The sequence below is a fragment of the Solea senegalensis genome, linkage group LG3 (genome assembly GCF_019176455.1).
Source record: "Solea senegalensis isolate Sse05_10M linkage group LG3, IFAPA_SoseM_1, whole genome shotgun sequence".
Classification (NCBI taxonomy): Eukaryota; Metazoa; Chordata; class Actinopteri; order Pleuronectiformes; family Soleidae; genus Solea; species Solea senegalensis.
In genome coordinates, this window is record NC_058023.1 from 27,502,312 (window position 1) to 27,517,405 (window position 15,094).

General features: G+C 38.3%; 1 protein-coding gene across 1 annotated transcript; it reads left to right on the forward strand.

Annotated features, from left to right (window-relative positions):
• The first annotated feature begins 9,603 nt into the window (after positions 1-9,603).
• On the forward strand, positions 9,604-15,088 carry akr1b1.2 (aldo-keto reductase family 1, member B1 (aldose reductase), tandem duplicate 2). Its single transcript, XM_044020327.1, has 10 exons — positions 9,604-9,767; positions 10,483-10,650; positions 10,840-10,956; positions 11,068-11,145; positions 11,373-11,495; positions 13,452-13,558; positions 13,842-13,923; positions 14,072-14,155; positions 14,243-14,325; positions 14,423-15,088. The coding sequence occupies exons 1-10, from the start codon at positions 9,702-9,704 to the stop codon at positions 14,463-14,465; spliced, it is 951 nt and encodes a 316-aa protein (XP_043876262.1). The 5' UTR covers positions 9,604-9,701; the 3' UTR covers positions 14,466-15,088.
• Positions 15,089-15,094: the final 6 nt, after the last annotated feature.

Genomic DNA, 15,094 nt, shown 5'->3' on the forward strand with positions numbered 1-15,094 from the left:
ACCACAACCGGTTGACGCCTAACTGCAATTCAATTAGCCTTAATCTCAAGCAGTTCCTCAAAAATGAGGGTTCTGCCCCTTTAGGACCAGGTTTTTAGTGGTCCTGACAAGGTCGTGTTTGATGCCGGAACAGGTCCTGAAGAGTGGAGAGCTGCACAGAGTAGTGTGTCTATGGGAGAGGGTTTAATGAGGCATGCAAAGGCCAGTGTGTGTGTTTACTTGGATTTGTTATCTCTTTAGGACCTTTTCTGGCATAAAAGCTGACCCTGTCAGGACCATGGAGACCAAAACCTGGTCCTAAAGAGGTAACAAATCCAAGTAAACACACACACAATCGCCTTCGCTTGTCTCATTAAACCCTCTCCCATAGACATACTACGTTGTACAGCTCTCCACTCATCATCACCTCTAGTCTCCTCAACCCTTTGAGCTCCACTATTTATTTTCATTAAGGCCTCCCCCATCTCTCTCTCTCTCACTCTCTCACTCATTCTGTTGCTGTGCTGCCATGTATTAAAGCACTAAAGCACCCTCTTATTGCTTTTTTTTTTATTCTCTGTTATTGTCCCTCCCGGCGTCCCATCGCGTCAGGAGCAGAAAGCTGCAAGAGGTTTGCTCCCTGAGCTCAAGACATGAGTCAGTGAGCCACGATAATGATGAAGAGCTCAGACACAAAGGCGGTCCAGCCTCTATCACTGATCACACCAGCAAACGCTCCTCAGCACCTGACACCTCTCTCACACACACGGTCATTACTGTCGAGTATTCAGCTCGAGTGAGGGTCACTGAGGTCACCTTCAAGAGTTGTGTTCTTTTATTTTGATATGTCTGTTTTATCTCAGATTACAACTTTATTAACTTTATTCGCGAAAGATTGTGACTGTATTCTTGAAAAATTACGACTTTATTCTCTTAATATTACGACTTTATTCGCATAATATTACGACTTTATTCTCATACTATTACGACTTCATTCTCGAAAGATTACGACTTTATTCTCATAATATTATGACTTTATTCTCGCAAGATTACGACTTTATTCTCATAATATGACTTTATTCTTGAAAGATTACGACTTTATTCTCGAAGGATTACGACTTTATTCTCGACTTTAAAGATTACGGCATAATATATGACTTTATTCTCATAATATTATGACTTTATTCTCATAATATTATGACTTTATTCTCATAATATTATGACTTTATTCTCGAAAGATTACGACTTTATTCTCATAATATTATGACTTTATTCTCGAAGGATTACGACTTTATTCTCATAATGTCACAATTTTATTCTTGAAAGAACTTTATTCTCTATTATATTCTCATTATATTACTCGACTTTATTCTCATAATATTACGACTTTATTCTCATTATATTACGACTTTATTCTCATTATATTACGACTTTATTCTTTATATTACTTATTTATTCTCATAATATTATGACTTTATTCTCATAATATTGCACTTTATTCTCATAATATAATGACTTTATTCTCGAAAGATTACGACTTTTTCTCATAATATTATGACTTTATTCTCAAAGGATTACGACTTTATTCTCATAATGTCACAATTTTATTCTTGAAAGATTACGACTTTATTCTCATTATATTAAGACTTTATTCTCGAAAGATTACGACTTTATTCTCATTATATTACTTACTTTATTCTATAGATTACTTTTATTCTTGAAAGATTACTTTATTCTCATTATATTACGACTTTATTCTCGATATATTACTACTTTATTCTCGAAAGATTACGACTTTATTCTCATTATATTACGACTTTATTCTTAAAGATTACGACTTGATTCTCATTGTAACTTCTAAGTTTGGCCCAAATACTGATGTAATAAGTAATGATGACATAAATATCGCAGTAAAAAAACCTTAATGTATCAGCTGATATTATTTTCGTCGTTGATCTCTAATGTAGATGCTCACATGTCATGTTAGTTCACCACCAGATATCGGCTTTTTAACATCTAAACATGTTGCTTCAAGCTAGATATTTCATAATCATTACATGTCTTTACTTCACAAGTCAATCAGATCCATTCTGTGACTTCAAAGAGCACCTTCAGGAAGAGGCCGTCGACCGTGGGTGAACATTCACTTTGACTCTCTCCTGGTCAAAGATTGTGCACCACCACTGAGACGAGGTTACCACCGTCTAACTTTGAAGTCACTCCTCAGAGCAGACAATGTTTACATTCTTCCAGCACATGCCCTCCTGCCCTTAAGCCTCTCACGGCACATTTCTCTCTCTCTCTTAGACTGTGTAAAGGCTCAATTTACATTTTTTTTATCAATCAATCATTCATTTTAAAATTGGAGAGTAAAATACTTATGGACATGCACTTCTTTAAGAACTGTAAATTAAATCCTAGTTGTCATTTCCAGATCAGCCACAAGATGGTGCTGTGGTGCACTTAGTCAATGTCTTGAAAAAAATTATTATATACAATATTAATATTCTCTTTGAACTGCAATTTGAAGCCTCACAGTAAGAAATGAGTGTGTGTGTTGGAGGCTGTGGGGACAATTTCTGTCTCAAACTTTTTTTGTGAGGACATTTAGTTTGTAAAGACATAGGATTAGAATTAGGGTTAGATTAAGGCCAGCCTATTCAAATGGCATAGCCAACTTCATAGTGGCCCAGCCTGGAACACTTTCCACTGTCCCCCAAAGATTCCTACATATATTCCTACAGTAGGTTTGATAGCATTGCTAGGCACTGTGTGATGTTTGTGGGTCGTATATGACACAATGTTCACCTCATTTCAAAGAAAAACAAATGCTAATATTGATTTCATGCATTTTGCAATGCACCCGAGATAACAAACACTTTTTTTTTTATTCAAATAGTTACAGCTAATACTGTGCACTTTTTTTTAACGTAATTTGAGGTGTACGAAGGCCAGGTATGACCAAAATAATGTCATTGTTAGATACTTTATTATTTTTTTAATGCACTTTTTGACGTACCTCTTAAATGTGTCCTCACCTGTTGCTTATACTGGCTGCAGGAAATGTCTGGCCCAGTCAAATTTCTTGGTTTGAAAATGTAGTTGTGATGACTAAGGTTAAGGTAAGGGGTCAGGGAATACATTATGTCTATGAATGTCCTCATTAAGAGTGCTGTACGAGACTGTGTGTGTGTGTGTCTCATGAGCCGATGACACACAAGATAAACATTAATTGCACAACTCGTGGAGTTCCCCGTGCACAAACCTGCTGCACACCACCATCATGCTGCACGCTACACCGAGTTTGCACCCAAACATCCCCCAAAGAAATACTACTTAGTCATCTTGGTTGTGACTCATTGTCCCATGATGCCTTTATACACGCCCACTCTTTCTGTCCTGGCGTCTCATCCTGTCCACACGTCCCTCACCCCTGAACGTGCACACGCTCTCAAAACAATATTCCCGTGATGCAAGTTTGGAGAAGTTCACCAGGCTTTTCTTTTTTTTACTTATATAAATAATATCAGGTGACTCAAAACGAGGAAGTGCCACTTAAGGAACTTTAAAGATTTTCCTGCCGTGTCATTCTCCCATGTGCTCAAAGAAACCAGGGCATGATGGTGTGTGGTGTGTGTGGCGACACCGGCTGCAGCATAATGTTCTATCGCGTTAGAGGTTAGAGCAGAGCAGAAATGCATTGACCATGTTTGGATTTCAGTGCATTTAAAAGAAAAACCTGGAGAGAAGCATCTGCATTCTCAATAAGTGCAACAATCTATTTCACGTGCCTATTAGATATGCAAGCCTTTGGTTTTTCGGCAGCAAGAGGTTGCGGGAGTACGGAGATGATTATGATTACTTATGTTTTACATAAACTTAAATAAAACATTGATTGTTAAATCTACATGATGTTACTCGTGAAAAATATCACAAACATTTATTTATATCTGACACTATACACAACATTTGTTTTGCTATGTAGACATAGCTGTAATTGGCAAACATTTCTGGATAATATATATTACCCTGACTCTCAACTTGAGAATTTTATTGATATGTTAATTTCTTTAAATGTTTTTATTATTGATATTTTTCATGTTTTTATCAATTCCTATGTTGCTGGATGTCACAGAAAAACACTATACTGTACCATTATTGAAAATAGTGTTATGTTGTATTAGCTCTTAATATTTTTAAAAATACTAATGTGCACTATAAAAAAAAAGTTCAAAACATTACAACCTGGCATTAACAAACTCCTTGTTCGGCTTCTGTTGTACAACACTGTATAAGGCAGCAAGTACAACTTTTACAAGTCACATAATAGCTTCCAAGAAAATTCTAATTACCTGCAGTTTTTGAGGCGACTGAAGACTGTTGTTATCTGTGCAAAATGAAATGAACTTGCTTGTTGATCTCCCTCCTCCTGATGTTTAATCAGTCCTGGATGCATGGAGTAGTGAAAGGGCCCCACATTTTAAAGCATGTTGTGTTTCCTCTTTTTCTTGCCACACAGGAGCGGGGTGCAAAGGGAAGCTTTCATGTCAACTGCCCCATATCCAAAGCAGAAATAATCACAGATTCTTGCAAGTCATTGTGTTACATAACCGTGGTTGTCTGCAAAGCAAACAACATTTTAAATAGTGAGTTTATAAAGTTTATAAAGTTTTTTCACAAACCAAAAGGATTCACTTTTAATGATTTATTTGTTATCCAGAGCAAAGCAATTAAGAAAATATTCACATTTAAGAAGCTTAAACAGTCAGAAAATCTTGTTTTAATCATGGAAAAAGCTTCAAAACAATGAATCGATAATCAAAATAGTGGTTGATTCATTTGGTAATCGATTCATAATCGATGAATTGTTTCAGCTCTACAAAGAAGTTATGAAATACTTGTCTCTATAAATAATTCTTCCTGATATGTACCGTGACTTTTTCTTGACATTCCCAACTGGTAATGCAGCATTCACACATGTCGTCAAGGTTGATGCTAAAAAAAAAATAACTTGACTTCGGTGCTGTTAATTTCATATTCTTGAGGCAGTTTGTCCATTTGTCCAACTTGTAGAAGAACAAGTGGCTTTTTCTTTTTTTTTGGTCAGCTTCACGAAATGGTGGCCTATCGCTCTAGAGGGAAAAGGGCTTCGATATTGCATTCGCGGTCACACTGTAATCTGCATAATGACCATGATGAACAACCCATCAGTGACAATTTGAGAGAAAAAGCCTCCAAATTCCCCTTCAGATGTATGTTGATTGTGTTTATTCGCCGCAGTTAGGCTGATGAGGGAGCAATATGGAGGAGGCTGGATGGACACTTGCGACATGTTACCGTTACAATAGCAGACATCTCTCGACGAAGGACAAACAACGGAGGCAAACTGAAATCAAGGCGTCTGCGAAAGCTCTCAGGAATGCAAATTCAAAAGCACTTCATTACTTGCTTTTTCCCTGCAATCTTGTGTCTGAGAGACTGAACTAAGTGGTTAATCAAGACAAAAAAAAAAAAGAAGAAAAAAACCAAACCATGTCTGAGGCGCCAGATGAGGAACCACTGCACACGGACAAGACCAAGACTGTGTGTGTGGGTTTTTCTGTGCGCTGTTCAGGAAGCCCGTCACAACTTAAAGTTAAATTTCATGAAGTAATCGCTATCGTTCACCGATATCGTTCTGTGATTTGCGCTTAAAAAACCTGAATGGAAAAGAAAATGGTGTTTGGTATGTCCTTAAATTTATATGTATGTGCTAATATTTGATTTCTCCTTCATGTCTAATATCTGTCTGTCTGTCAGCAGAGGAAAGCATAAAACTCCAGACATGCTTAAGGGTAAAGGTCGTATAGAGGCACATTCACACTGCATCACATTCCACAACACTAACTTAATGAAATGGCTGAACTATTCTGGTCATGACAGCAGCTTCTCTTACTCACGTCAAGCCTTTAACCCAATTCTTAACATACTGTGCGACCATTCACAGACCAACACCAGTGCAACTGAAGTGTTCTGTTGTCTAAACTCACATTGGCTTTCCATGAGTGTGCTGGTGTTGTGCATGCCTGCATTTCTTTCCCCCCATACCGTGCATGAATGAATGAATAGATCTTCCAGAGACGAGTTAAATGATCAACAAGTGCTTTAACCCCATTTAGTTCCATAAACATATATGCAGCATTTAAATGGCATGAAATTACAGAGCGTGCTGGAGTCTTCCTTCCTGTTAAGATATGTTGTGTTGTCATTTTTACAATGAATTTCAAACGGCAGTGATGATGATGTTGTTGTCATGTTACGTATTTTACTTTGTTATTTATATTTTTACGCCACCACATTTCCCCTAACTGTCTTTGTTACTACCAAACAATATCAGTTGGTAATGGTCTGTATTTATATAGCACTTTTCTAGTCATTTATTATTATTATTATTATTATTATTATTGTCATTCACACACTTCAACATGGGGTTAAATGTCTTGCTGAAGGACACATATAGACGAGCAGAGCCAGCAATTGAACTCACAGCCTTCCTGTTGATAGACAACTTGCCCGACCACAGAGCTACCATGACTCAATCCTAGCTCCTCACTTTTTTTTGAAGTACATTTTATATCAGAAAATTACTTTTGATACTGAAATAAATATAAAAATGTAAATGTAAAGTAAATGTCATATACTCCTGGTAAGATACTTGTACTTTTACTCAAGTGTCCCTTTTAGGTTCTTTATAAAGGAAAGCAAAATAGTAACTCAGAGGTAGTCATTTGGTGTGTTTTATAATTAAAAGACAAACTGTGATCTTAGATGACAGACAATTAAAGAAATTATTGCAATTTAGAGGCCAAATGCAGTCATGTTTGTTCTATTTGCATCACAATGTAAACTATTGTTGGATTGTCAAAGTTGTTGCAGATGACTGTTGTCTATCTGCTCATGCAATAATAGACTAGAACAGTGAGTTCATTTAGACTCTCTGCCTACTCCAGATATTAATGAGGTTTTCTGTGATGTCTCTCTCTCTCTCTCTCGTTTGCACACGAGCATGCGACGCACGTGACAAAACAGCCATGCTTCTGTTACGATGTAGGGATTTCTCTCTCTGTGAGCTTGTTATTTTTCAGGAGACGGAATGTGCGGAATGCTAACGTGCGAGTGAACTCAGTCGGAGCTAACCCTTTGATATTAGATTCAAGGGTGGAGATTACTGGTGCGTTCCAGTTGTAGTTTCGAAGGTGAGGGGGCATTCTTTCATCAGGAACGCCCCTTTTAAGTTGATTTTCCAACTCGGAAAATCGGAGCAACCTCGCAAGCCCAATATAGGATTCCAAGAGGACTGCCACCTGTACTAACACTGCTACTTTTACTATGAATTGAACTTTTGCCCTTTTTGTTTCACAGTAAATCAGTTGTACACATAGTGCTGTTCAATGTTGATAAGATTAACAAGTTTGTTCGTTTACGTAAACATGCAAATCACTAAGATGGACGCCAAATTCAAAAAGTGCTGACTTCCTGTTGCGTTGAGGCTATGGTCCTAATAGACTTTTGTGTTCGTCTTGGGCTGTGACAGGTTTCCACTCGTGAAATTTGGTGTAACTCAATTTCGGCTTTGTCCTACCAGGTTTTCGCTACTGAGCCCTTTTGCACCACCTTTCCCATTATTTGATAAAACATTTCCCGCCAGTTTTGATCTGCGTGCCAATTTTTGTCCATTTTCACTCACGTTTAGAACCTCAAAACTGTGTGTGAGTGCTTGGGCCCTAAAGATAGCAAATGGGAGAGACAAGAGGAGGGTGGGGAGAAAGGAGAACAGAGCAAAGGCCATGAAATGAAATGAGGTGTTTGATCTCCCCAGGACAGGTCAGGTCTTACCAGTCGAGTGTCTAGTCTGATGTGCAGCCTATGATAGATTGGACCCCAACAGCTGCCCTGAGCATTCATTCTAATAGAAAAGGAGATAGTATCCCATTGTGATCTATATATATTTAACTGTCACACTCTGACATTCCACACTTTTTCTCCAAGAGGCTCTTAGTTTTTCTCCGTGCCTCTCTTGTGTCTTCAAATACCTGATTGTCTCGCTTCGCCTTCATTCTAATGCGCGCACACAGTACAGTGAAATGGTATCCACCTGCAGTCACAATATAAGAGCATCTGGAGTGGCTCCCCTCCCTTTTTTTTAAGATTGGCAATTGTATGTGGCTGTGTCTTGTGTCTGGTTTACCTGTGGGTCTTTGATCATGACGGCGTGCGACAGTATTTGATTCCTGGGATACTTTGACAGCTTACAGGCTGGCTAAAAAGGATCTCCAGTGTCTGAAGTTAGATCAGAAGAGGCAGGGCCTGAAAAGCAGGCGTCCAGCAGGGAGAAGATCAGAAGACACACAAAGTTTAGCAAAAATCCATCACGGTACACAGTGGCTGCTGGCTTCCATAACTTTTCCCTTTCAGTATTTCTTTTTTCTTCTCCCTCTCTTATCTTCTGCTCAGTGTTGAATGGCTCACTTAAAGGTCTGTGAGGTTTTATCTGATTTTTACTACAAAAAAGCACCTTATGTTTGTTCCCTGTTTCAGCCTCTTCTTGGGGTTTAAGGCTGACCTGTGTGCACATCTTCTTCACAGTACAAGCATTATATGCCATATGGGGAAACTACCCTTAATGCAATAAGGGCTAATTAAAATGAACGTAAACTCAAATTTAAGTCCTTGTAAGTGTTGGTCAAATCAGGCAATGCATGTAATTATGTTGGGTCACCTCTGTGATTTAAGCCTGATAGGTGTGGTAATGGCGTCCTCTTGTGGTACTTCTGTGGTACCAACAAAAACTTAAAGCTTTACAAACGCATGTAAATTTCTGTTCATACAATGTAGTGGAACACACTTATTTTTTTGGCTTGAGAAATATTGATTATAGTTGTATTTTTTTTTTATTATTATAATAAATATAGTACAATAAAAGCGTTTAAAATCTCGTGAAGTTGCATGTTGCAGCTTAATAGCCCTTCTCTTCCAAGTGTGTAACAATAAGGTGATTACACATTCAAAAATTAGTATATTTATTTTGTCTTCAATTTCTGCCAAATGACAGTAATTTACATTTCTTTGTTACGGTCTAAAAAAATGTCTAAAGCAGCATTTTACTTGTTTTTTGACTATCATGACCAGCAGTCAGAAGTAAATGCACATTCTGAGCACTGTAATCATTGGTAATGGTAACATCGGTGATGTTATCACGTGATTATGTTGCTTCTGTGATTATAATTCAGGAGTCTCTCATGTCTGGTAGGTGTGGTAATGGCGCCCTCTTGTGGCACACTGGTGGAACCAATTGTATTTTTTTTAACTGGGTTTAATCAATGTTATCCAATAATTATTACACTTCTTTGAGATTGAATGTGGGATGTTATAGGTATTGGCCAGTTATTATTAAGCCTTAATAAATGCTGGTGCAAAGATTATAAATAAAAATAATAAAAGGTTATTTGACAATGCATTTAGCATAGAGTCAGACCATAAGAGTTGTTTGAAAAGTGTCATTGAAGCTAAGCAACTTAATGGATTTTGACATTGGTATCGGCCATAGAAAACCAAATATCGGTCGTCCCTGTGGTAAGACATAATTAATCGATCGCCGACCGCTGCCCTCTGCCGACATAGCGCTTTGCCCACCATTCCCTTTCTGCCCAGCTGCACCCAGGCTCTGCTCGTCCACTGGAGAAATGGCAACGACGGTGAAGCTGAACACCGGTGCTTTAATGCCCTTGGTCGGACTTGGGACATGGAAGGTGGGTTTTGTTTTTACTCTGCTACCCCGCCTTCCTTTAGTTGATAATTAACTTGTTAGCCGGGGAGCTAAGTTAGCCCGGGGTGCAGTGTGTGACTGGATACGTCACGAGTGATTCTTTGAAAGTATACCTGTTGATATTTCGCCACAGCTCCTCGTATTAGACCATTAAAGTGACTCATTAGTTATGGCTATACACTTTTTGTCGCTTAGTTACATTCATACATAAGGGTTAGTTGATTTGTTTGGGGTCAAGTTACGTTAAATTAAGAGACGAGCTGTACTAATAAATCACTGATTTCACTTCCTCCATCTGTTCTTAAACTTAAAGAGACAGTGCACTGTAAAAACATAAATGTTTTCATATTTGACCCTATGTGCCAGCTTTTTGCTCAGAGCTAATAAAATGTTACTATTACACTATTTGTTTTGGTTACTATCAGTCAGTCCTTGAATAGCTCTGAGCCAAAAATGTATTCAGGTGTAAATCATATGTGCATTTAGTGTGATATTAGGAAGAAAAGGTAGATTCTCATACTTCAAAAAGCTAGGAATTACCGCACACTGTATGTATTATGATTAATATTGCCAAGGTACACAACTATAATTTGCTCTCGAATGTGTAAAATGGATCTAGGTCATTTGACGCAATATGTTGAGTTTATTTGACGCAAGACTAAGAAGTGTTTACAACTCACTAGTCATTTTGTGTTTAGTCTCCTGCTGGTAAAGTGACAGAAGCAGTCAAAGCGGCCATCGCTGCAGGTTACAGGCACATTGACGGCGCGTACGTCTACCACAATGAGGCTGAGGTGGGAGAAGGTGTTCATGCCATGATCAAGGAAGGTGTGGTAAAGAGAGAGGATCTTTTCATTGTCAGCAAGGTGAGTTGTTGGAATAAGTCGCTCAAAGGAACAGGCTTACCCTTTTGTACACTGATCAGCCACAACATCAAGACTGGTTTAACTGGTTTCAGTTAAACTAGACGTCATCCAGCCGCATTATTAATCCCACTTAGCAGCTTTAAAGTTTTGGTAATCAGTCTCAACCTACTATGTCCTTGTGTTGCATAGCTGTGGTGCACTTTCCATAAGAAGTCAATGGTGAGGCCAGCCTGTGAGAAGACCCTCAGTGATCTGAAACTGGAATACGTAGACCTCTATTTGGTGCACTGGCCATTGGGTTTAAAGGTAGTAGTATTATACTCTCTGTAGGCATGTTCTTGAGCACACACGCATGTGTTTGTTTAATTGAAGAATAAGCTTTTATTCATCCTGTATTGTGGTTCTCCTGATGTTAAGCCTGGCAGTGATGACCTTCCCTTGGATAGCGAGGGAAAGCTTATCAGTGATGACACTTACTTCTTGGAGACTTGGGAGGTGAGTGTTAAAATGAAAGCAAAATAAAAGGGTAAAACGTTTTTTTTTTAATGCCATAACCAGGAAAAGGCCCCACAACTACAAAGTGTAAAATACATAGTTACACTTTGTAGAGTTCAACAGTGTTGAAGTGAATTTGTAGCTATTACCGTTTATTAATAGTTTGAATAATATACATAATGGTCGTAGTGGCTAAATGTTATTCTTTCAATGGTTCATTTTCTCAGGCCATGGAAGAACTGGTTGACGCTGGTTTGGTCAAAGCTATCGGTATCTCCAACTTCAACAAGGATCAGATTGAAGCCATTCTCAATAAGCCAGGCCTTAAATACAGGCCTGCCACCAACCAGGTACATTAAACGCTCTTGTACTGATATTACCACTCGTTAGTATGATTTTAATATACAGATATTTCACAATAAATAAAACATGTTCAAGTTCAGACCACTGAGTCGCAAGAAAACAGATCCATGTCAAAATCACTGCTCCCTAAAGGCAAGAAGCCATAATAGCATTATCTGTCCCCTGATGTCTCGTCTCAGGAACAAATGTCAAGTTAATTCTTAAAAGGCCACAGCAGTTTCCCCTCAGGCTCAACCAGTTAGCCAAGTTGACCTTACAGTAGCCTGTGTTTTAGCATTTAATACATATAGTGCTTAACAAATGTATTTGATCACATTAATAAACATTAATTAACACAACACGAGTATAAAATTCAACCATTATACTGCATGAATAATTATTTTTTTCATTTAAAGAGCTTCTACATACCGGTGTATTTACCATGACTGAAACATAAAGATATGATTGTGATAATTACCAATCGTTAATTCAATGGGTGGAGTTCTAATAAATTTGTTAAGCACTGTATACGATTACATGGTTTGAGTCATTGAGTTATGAACAACATGGACAAGATGACTCCTGTAGCACGGCCCGACACACAGTAAGCTCACACACGAGATATAGATAACAAGCATACACTTACAATAACCATCAAGTGAAAACTTGATCAACATTAAGTAGGAGCTGCGATCACTGTATGACAAGTGCAAATGAGCATTTTCTGGGTTGTACTGACATTTTAAAGTTATTCAAACAAATAAAAAGGAATAGGCGAGGTATAATCTGCCAAATATTAGCCTCATGATTGAAATCAAGTGACATTAGGGCAAACAAAATGTTTAGGTTACAAGGTGGGAACTGTAGTCCCTTTTTGGCAAGTGGGAATGTACATTTTATTAGTTGTATTGGCCAAAGGACTGGATGAGGTATAATAGGTCAAATATTAGCCTCTTGAATGAGATCAAGTGATTTTGAGGCAAAATAAAAACTGTACAGCACAAGGTAGGTGCTGCAATCACTTTATTTCAAGTGCAAACGGACATTTCACAGGCGATGCAGACCTGCGGAGGTGTCAATCACCGTCTTGTAAGTTTATGTACCAATAATCAACATTATTTGAAGGTTGAAATCCTACGTTTTGTTTTATGAAGTCTTCAAAGGAAATCTAATCTGAATTTTTAGGCCATTTTAAGGCCTTAAATATTACATAGGTTTTCATACATACATACATTCATACATTTCGACATGTTCATCGAAGTGTTATTGTAGCCCATGGGAAACACAACACTGTGATGAATGAATTTACTGCTGTAATTCCAGTGTGTCTGTTTAAACAATGTCTCTGTTAATTTATATGAACCAAAATGTGTTTTGCGTGTGTGATGAATCAATTGGACGTCGCCATTTTTCAAGTCATGTGCATAAAAACCATGTCCCTATCCGAGTGTAATCCATATTGCAAAAGTAACGTGCTTAGTCGATGGACTGACAAACAAAGGATCGGATTGGAAAATCCTTATTGCACTAAAAGGGCTTGTTTACACGAGAAGACACACTATATAAATTGCACAAATACTAAAGATGAATTATAATGGATTTCTTCATGATGAATGGATAGTGAGTCACGTGACCCAATGGAAACAACGGCTTGGGAAGAGAACCCACAACAAATGGGACAAATGACCTCGGGTATCTATTTGATTTGGCTCTCCTGGCGTCGGCAAACCTCCTTACTTGGCAGAAGTCAAAGCATCTGACCAGGTGGAGGGACAGATGGCAGATTTGTCCTTGAACAAGAAAGAAAGAAAAATGTGTATAGCCGGTGTCTATCAGTATGTTGAACATCATGAGAAGTTCTTGTTAATTGAAGGAAAAGAAAAATAGTCTCTTCCTGATCTGAGTAATGTTTTGCCTTCACTTGAACTCTCATGGTCACAAGAGTTCTGTGTTTGACCCACTAGGTGGAGTGCCACCCATATTTGACGCAGGAAAAGCTGATCAACTACTGCCAATCTCAGGGCATCACTGTGACGGCGTACAGCCCCCTGGGCTCCCCTGACAGACCCTGGTCAGTAAGAATTTTTCCTTTTACTAAAAGGTTAATAAACAATTGATGGTTAATCGACAATAAAAACATTTAAATACCTGTTTTTTTTTGTGTCTTCTTGTTGTAAAGTCAGACCCCAGACAAACATCAAGTCCTCACAATTATTGTTCTCCTGCATTTTGACTTCTTCCTCTTCTGCTAATTATTACGTTAGTACTTTGGTTGATGTGCGCCCTCTGCCAGTAGACATGACACAAAAAAAACAGCGTGTGTGTAAAAGGTTAGAGATGCATTTAAATTGCAGGGCTTCGGCTGACGACCCACAACTCCTGGAGAGTCCCATCATTAAGGCCATCGCGGAGAAGCACAAGAAGACGACGGCTCAGGTACACGGCACTGAAACAAACTGAAAACTGGAACTGACCTGTAGAAAACTCAAGAGTTGATGTGTACAGCCCCCACAAAAAATTAAACTCAGTGGTCCTCCATACTGTTGTTAAAGGCCTTTATACTTGGTCTCTTTCTACCTGTCAGGTCCTGATCCGCTTCCAGGTCCAGAGGAATGTGATTGTGATCCCTAAGTCCATCACGCCCCAGCGCATTCAGGAGAATTTCCAAGTAATGAGCCAGCAGATTGTTGAGATGTTTTCTGAGATTATTCCTCAGCCCTGCTTTAAAAAAAAAACTCATCTAAAATCATTGCAGGTCTTTGACTTTGAGTTGTCCGAGGAGGAAATGAAAACCATACTTGGATTCAACCGGAACTGGCGAGCCTGTCCCATGCAGTGGTGAGACTGTGCATTCTTATATATAAGACTTGTCTGAACATGTTGTGTGTAAGGTTAAGACATGTTTTTTTTGTTTTTATTCTCTCTATCTTTATAGGGGCACAAATCACAAGGACTTTCCATTCAATGCTGAATACTGAGATGAAATACTGAGCATCCATGGGGTTTGCAGTGACGGCTTAACCTTGGTTGATTGATCTTTAGATGCACTTAATGAGACCTTGTGTCAGCCTCAGTACAGATTTACAAACTGTGCTCCTTTTATTCATTGCGGGTGGGAATTTTGCACTAGTGTGGTATAAATTTATAGTTTTTGCTTACATTGGCTTATGTCGAAAATAAGAATGTAGTTCCTGGTTGTCAGTTCTACGTCATGTAGTGCAAGTTTAATATCAATGTGTGTAAGCTCTGAATTCAGGAGCAGTACAAATTCAGTACATTCATATGTCAGATATTTCAGTGAAATTGCATTTGAATTACACAAACTTGCCCAAAAAGTTGTTGTTTTTTTTAGTTTAAAAAAAACAAAACAAAAAAAAACATCATCATCCTTCATTTAAACTTGTTTTTATTCTTAATTTGAAATGTTGAATCACATGGGCTGTGGTGTCGGTGCCTTGGTTATGCATAACTGCAAACACTGACTGCTTAGTGACAAAGGAGTTTTCCCTCATTAGTGTTGCCCGTGGTATGAAATGATTAGTCTCGCTCTCTGTCAGCTGAGTACTTCAATAAAAAAAAATCCTGTGGGGCAAAAATAAAACCGAGT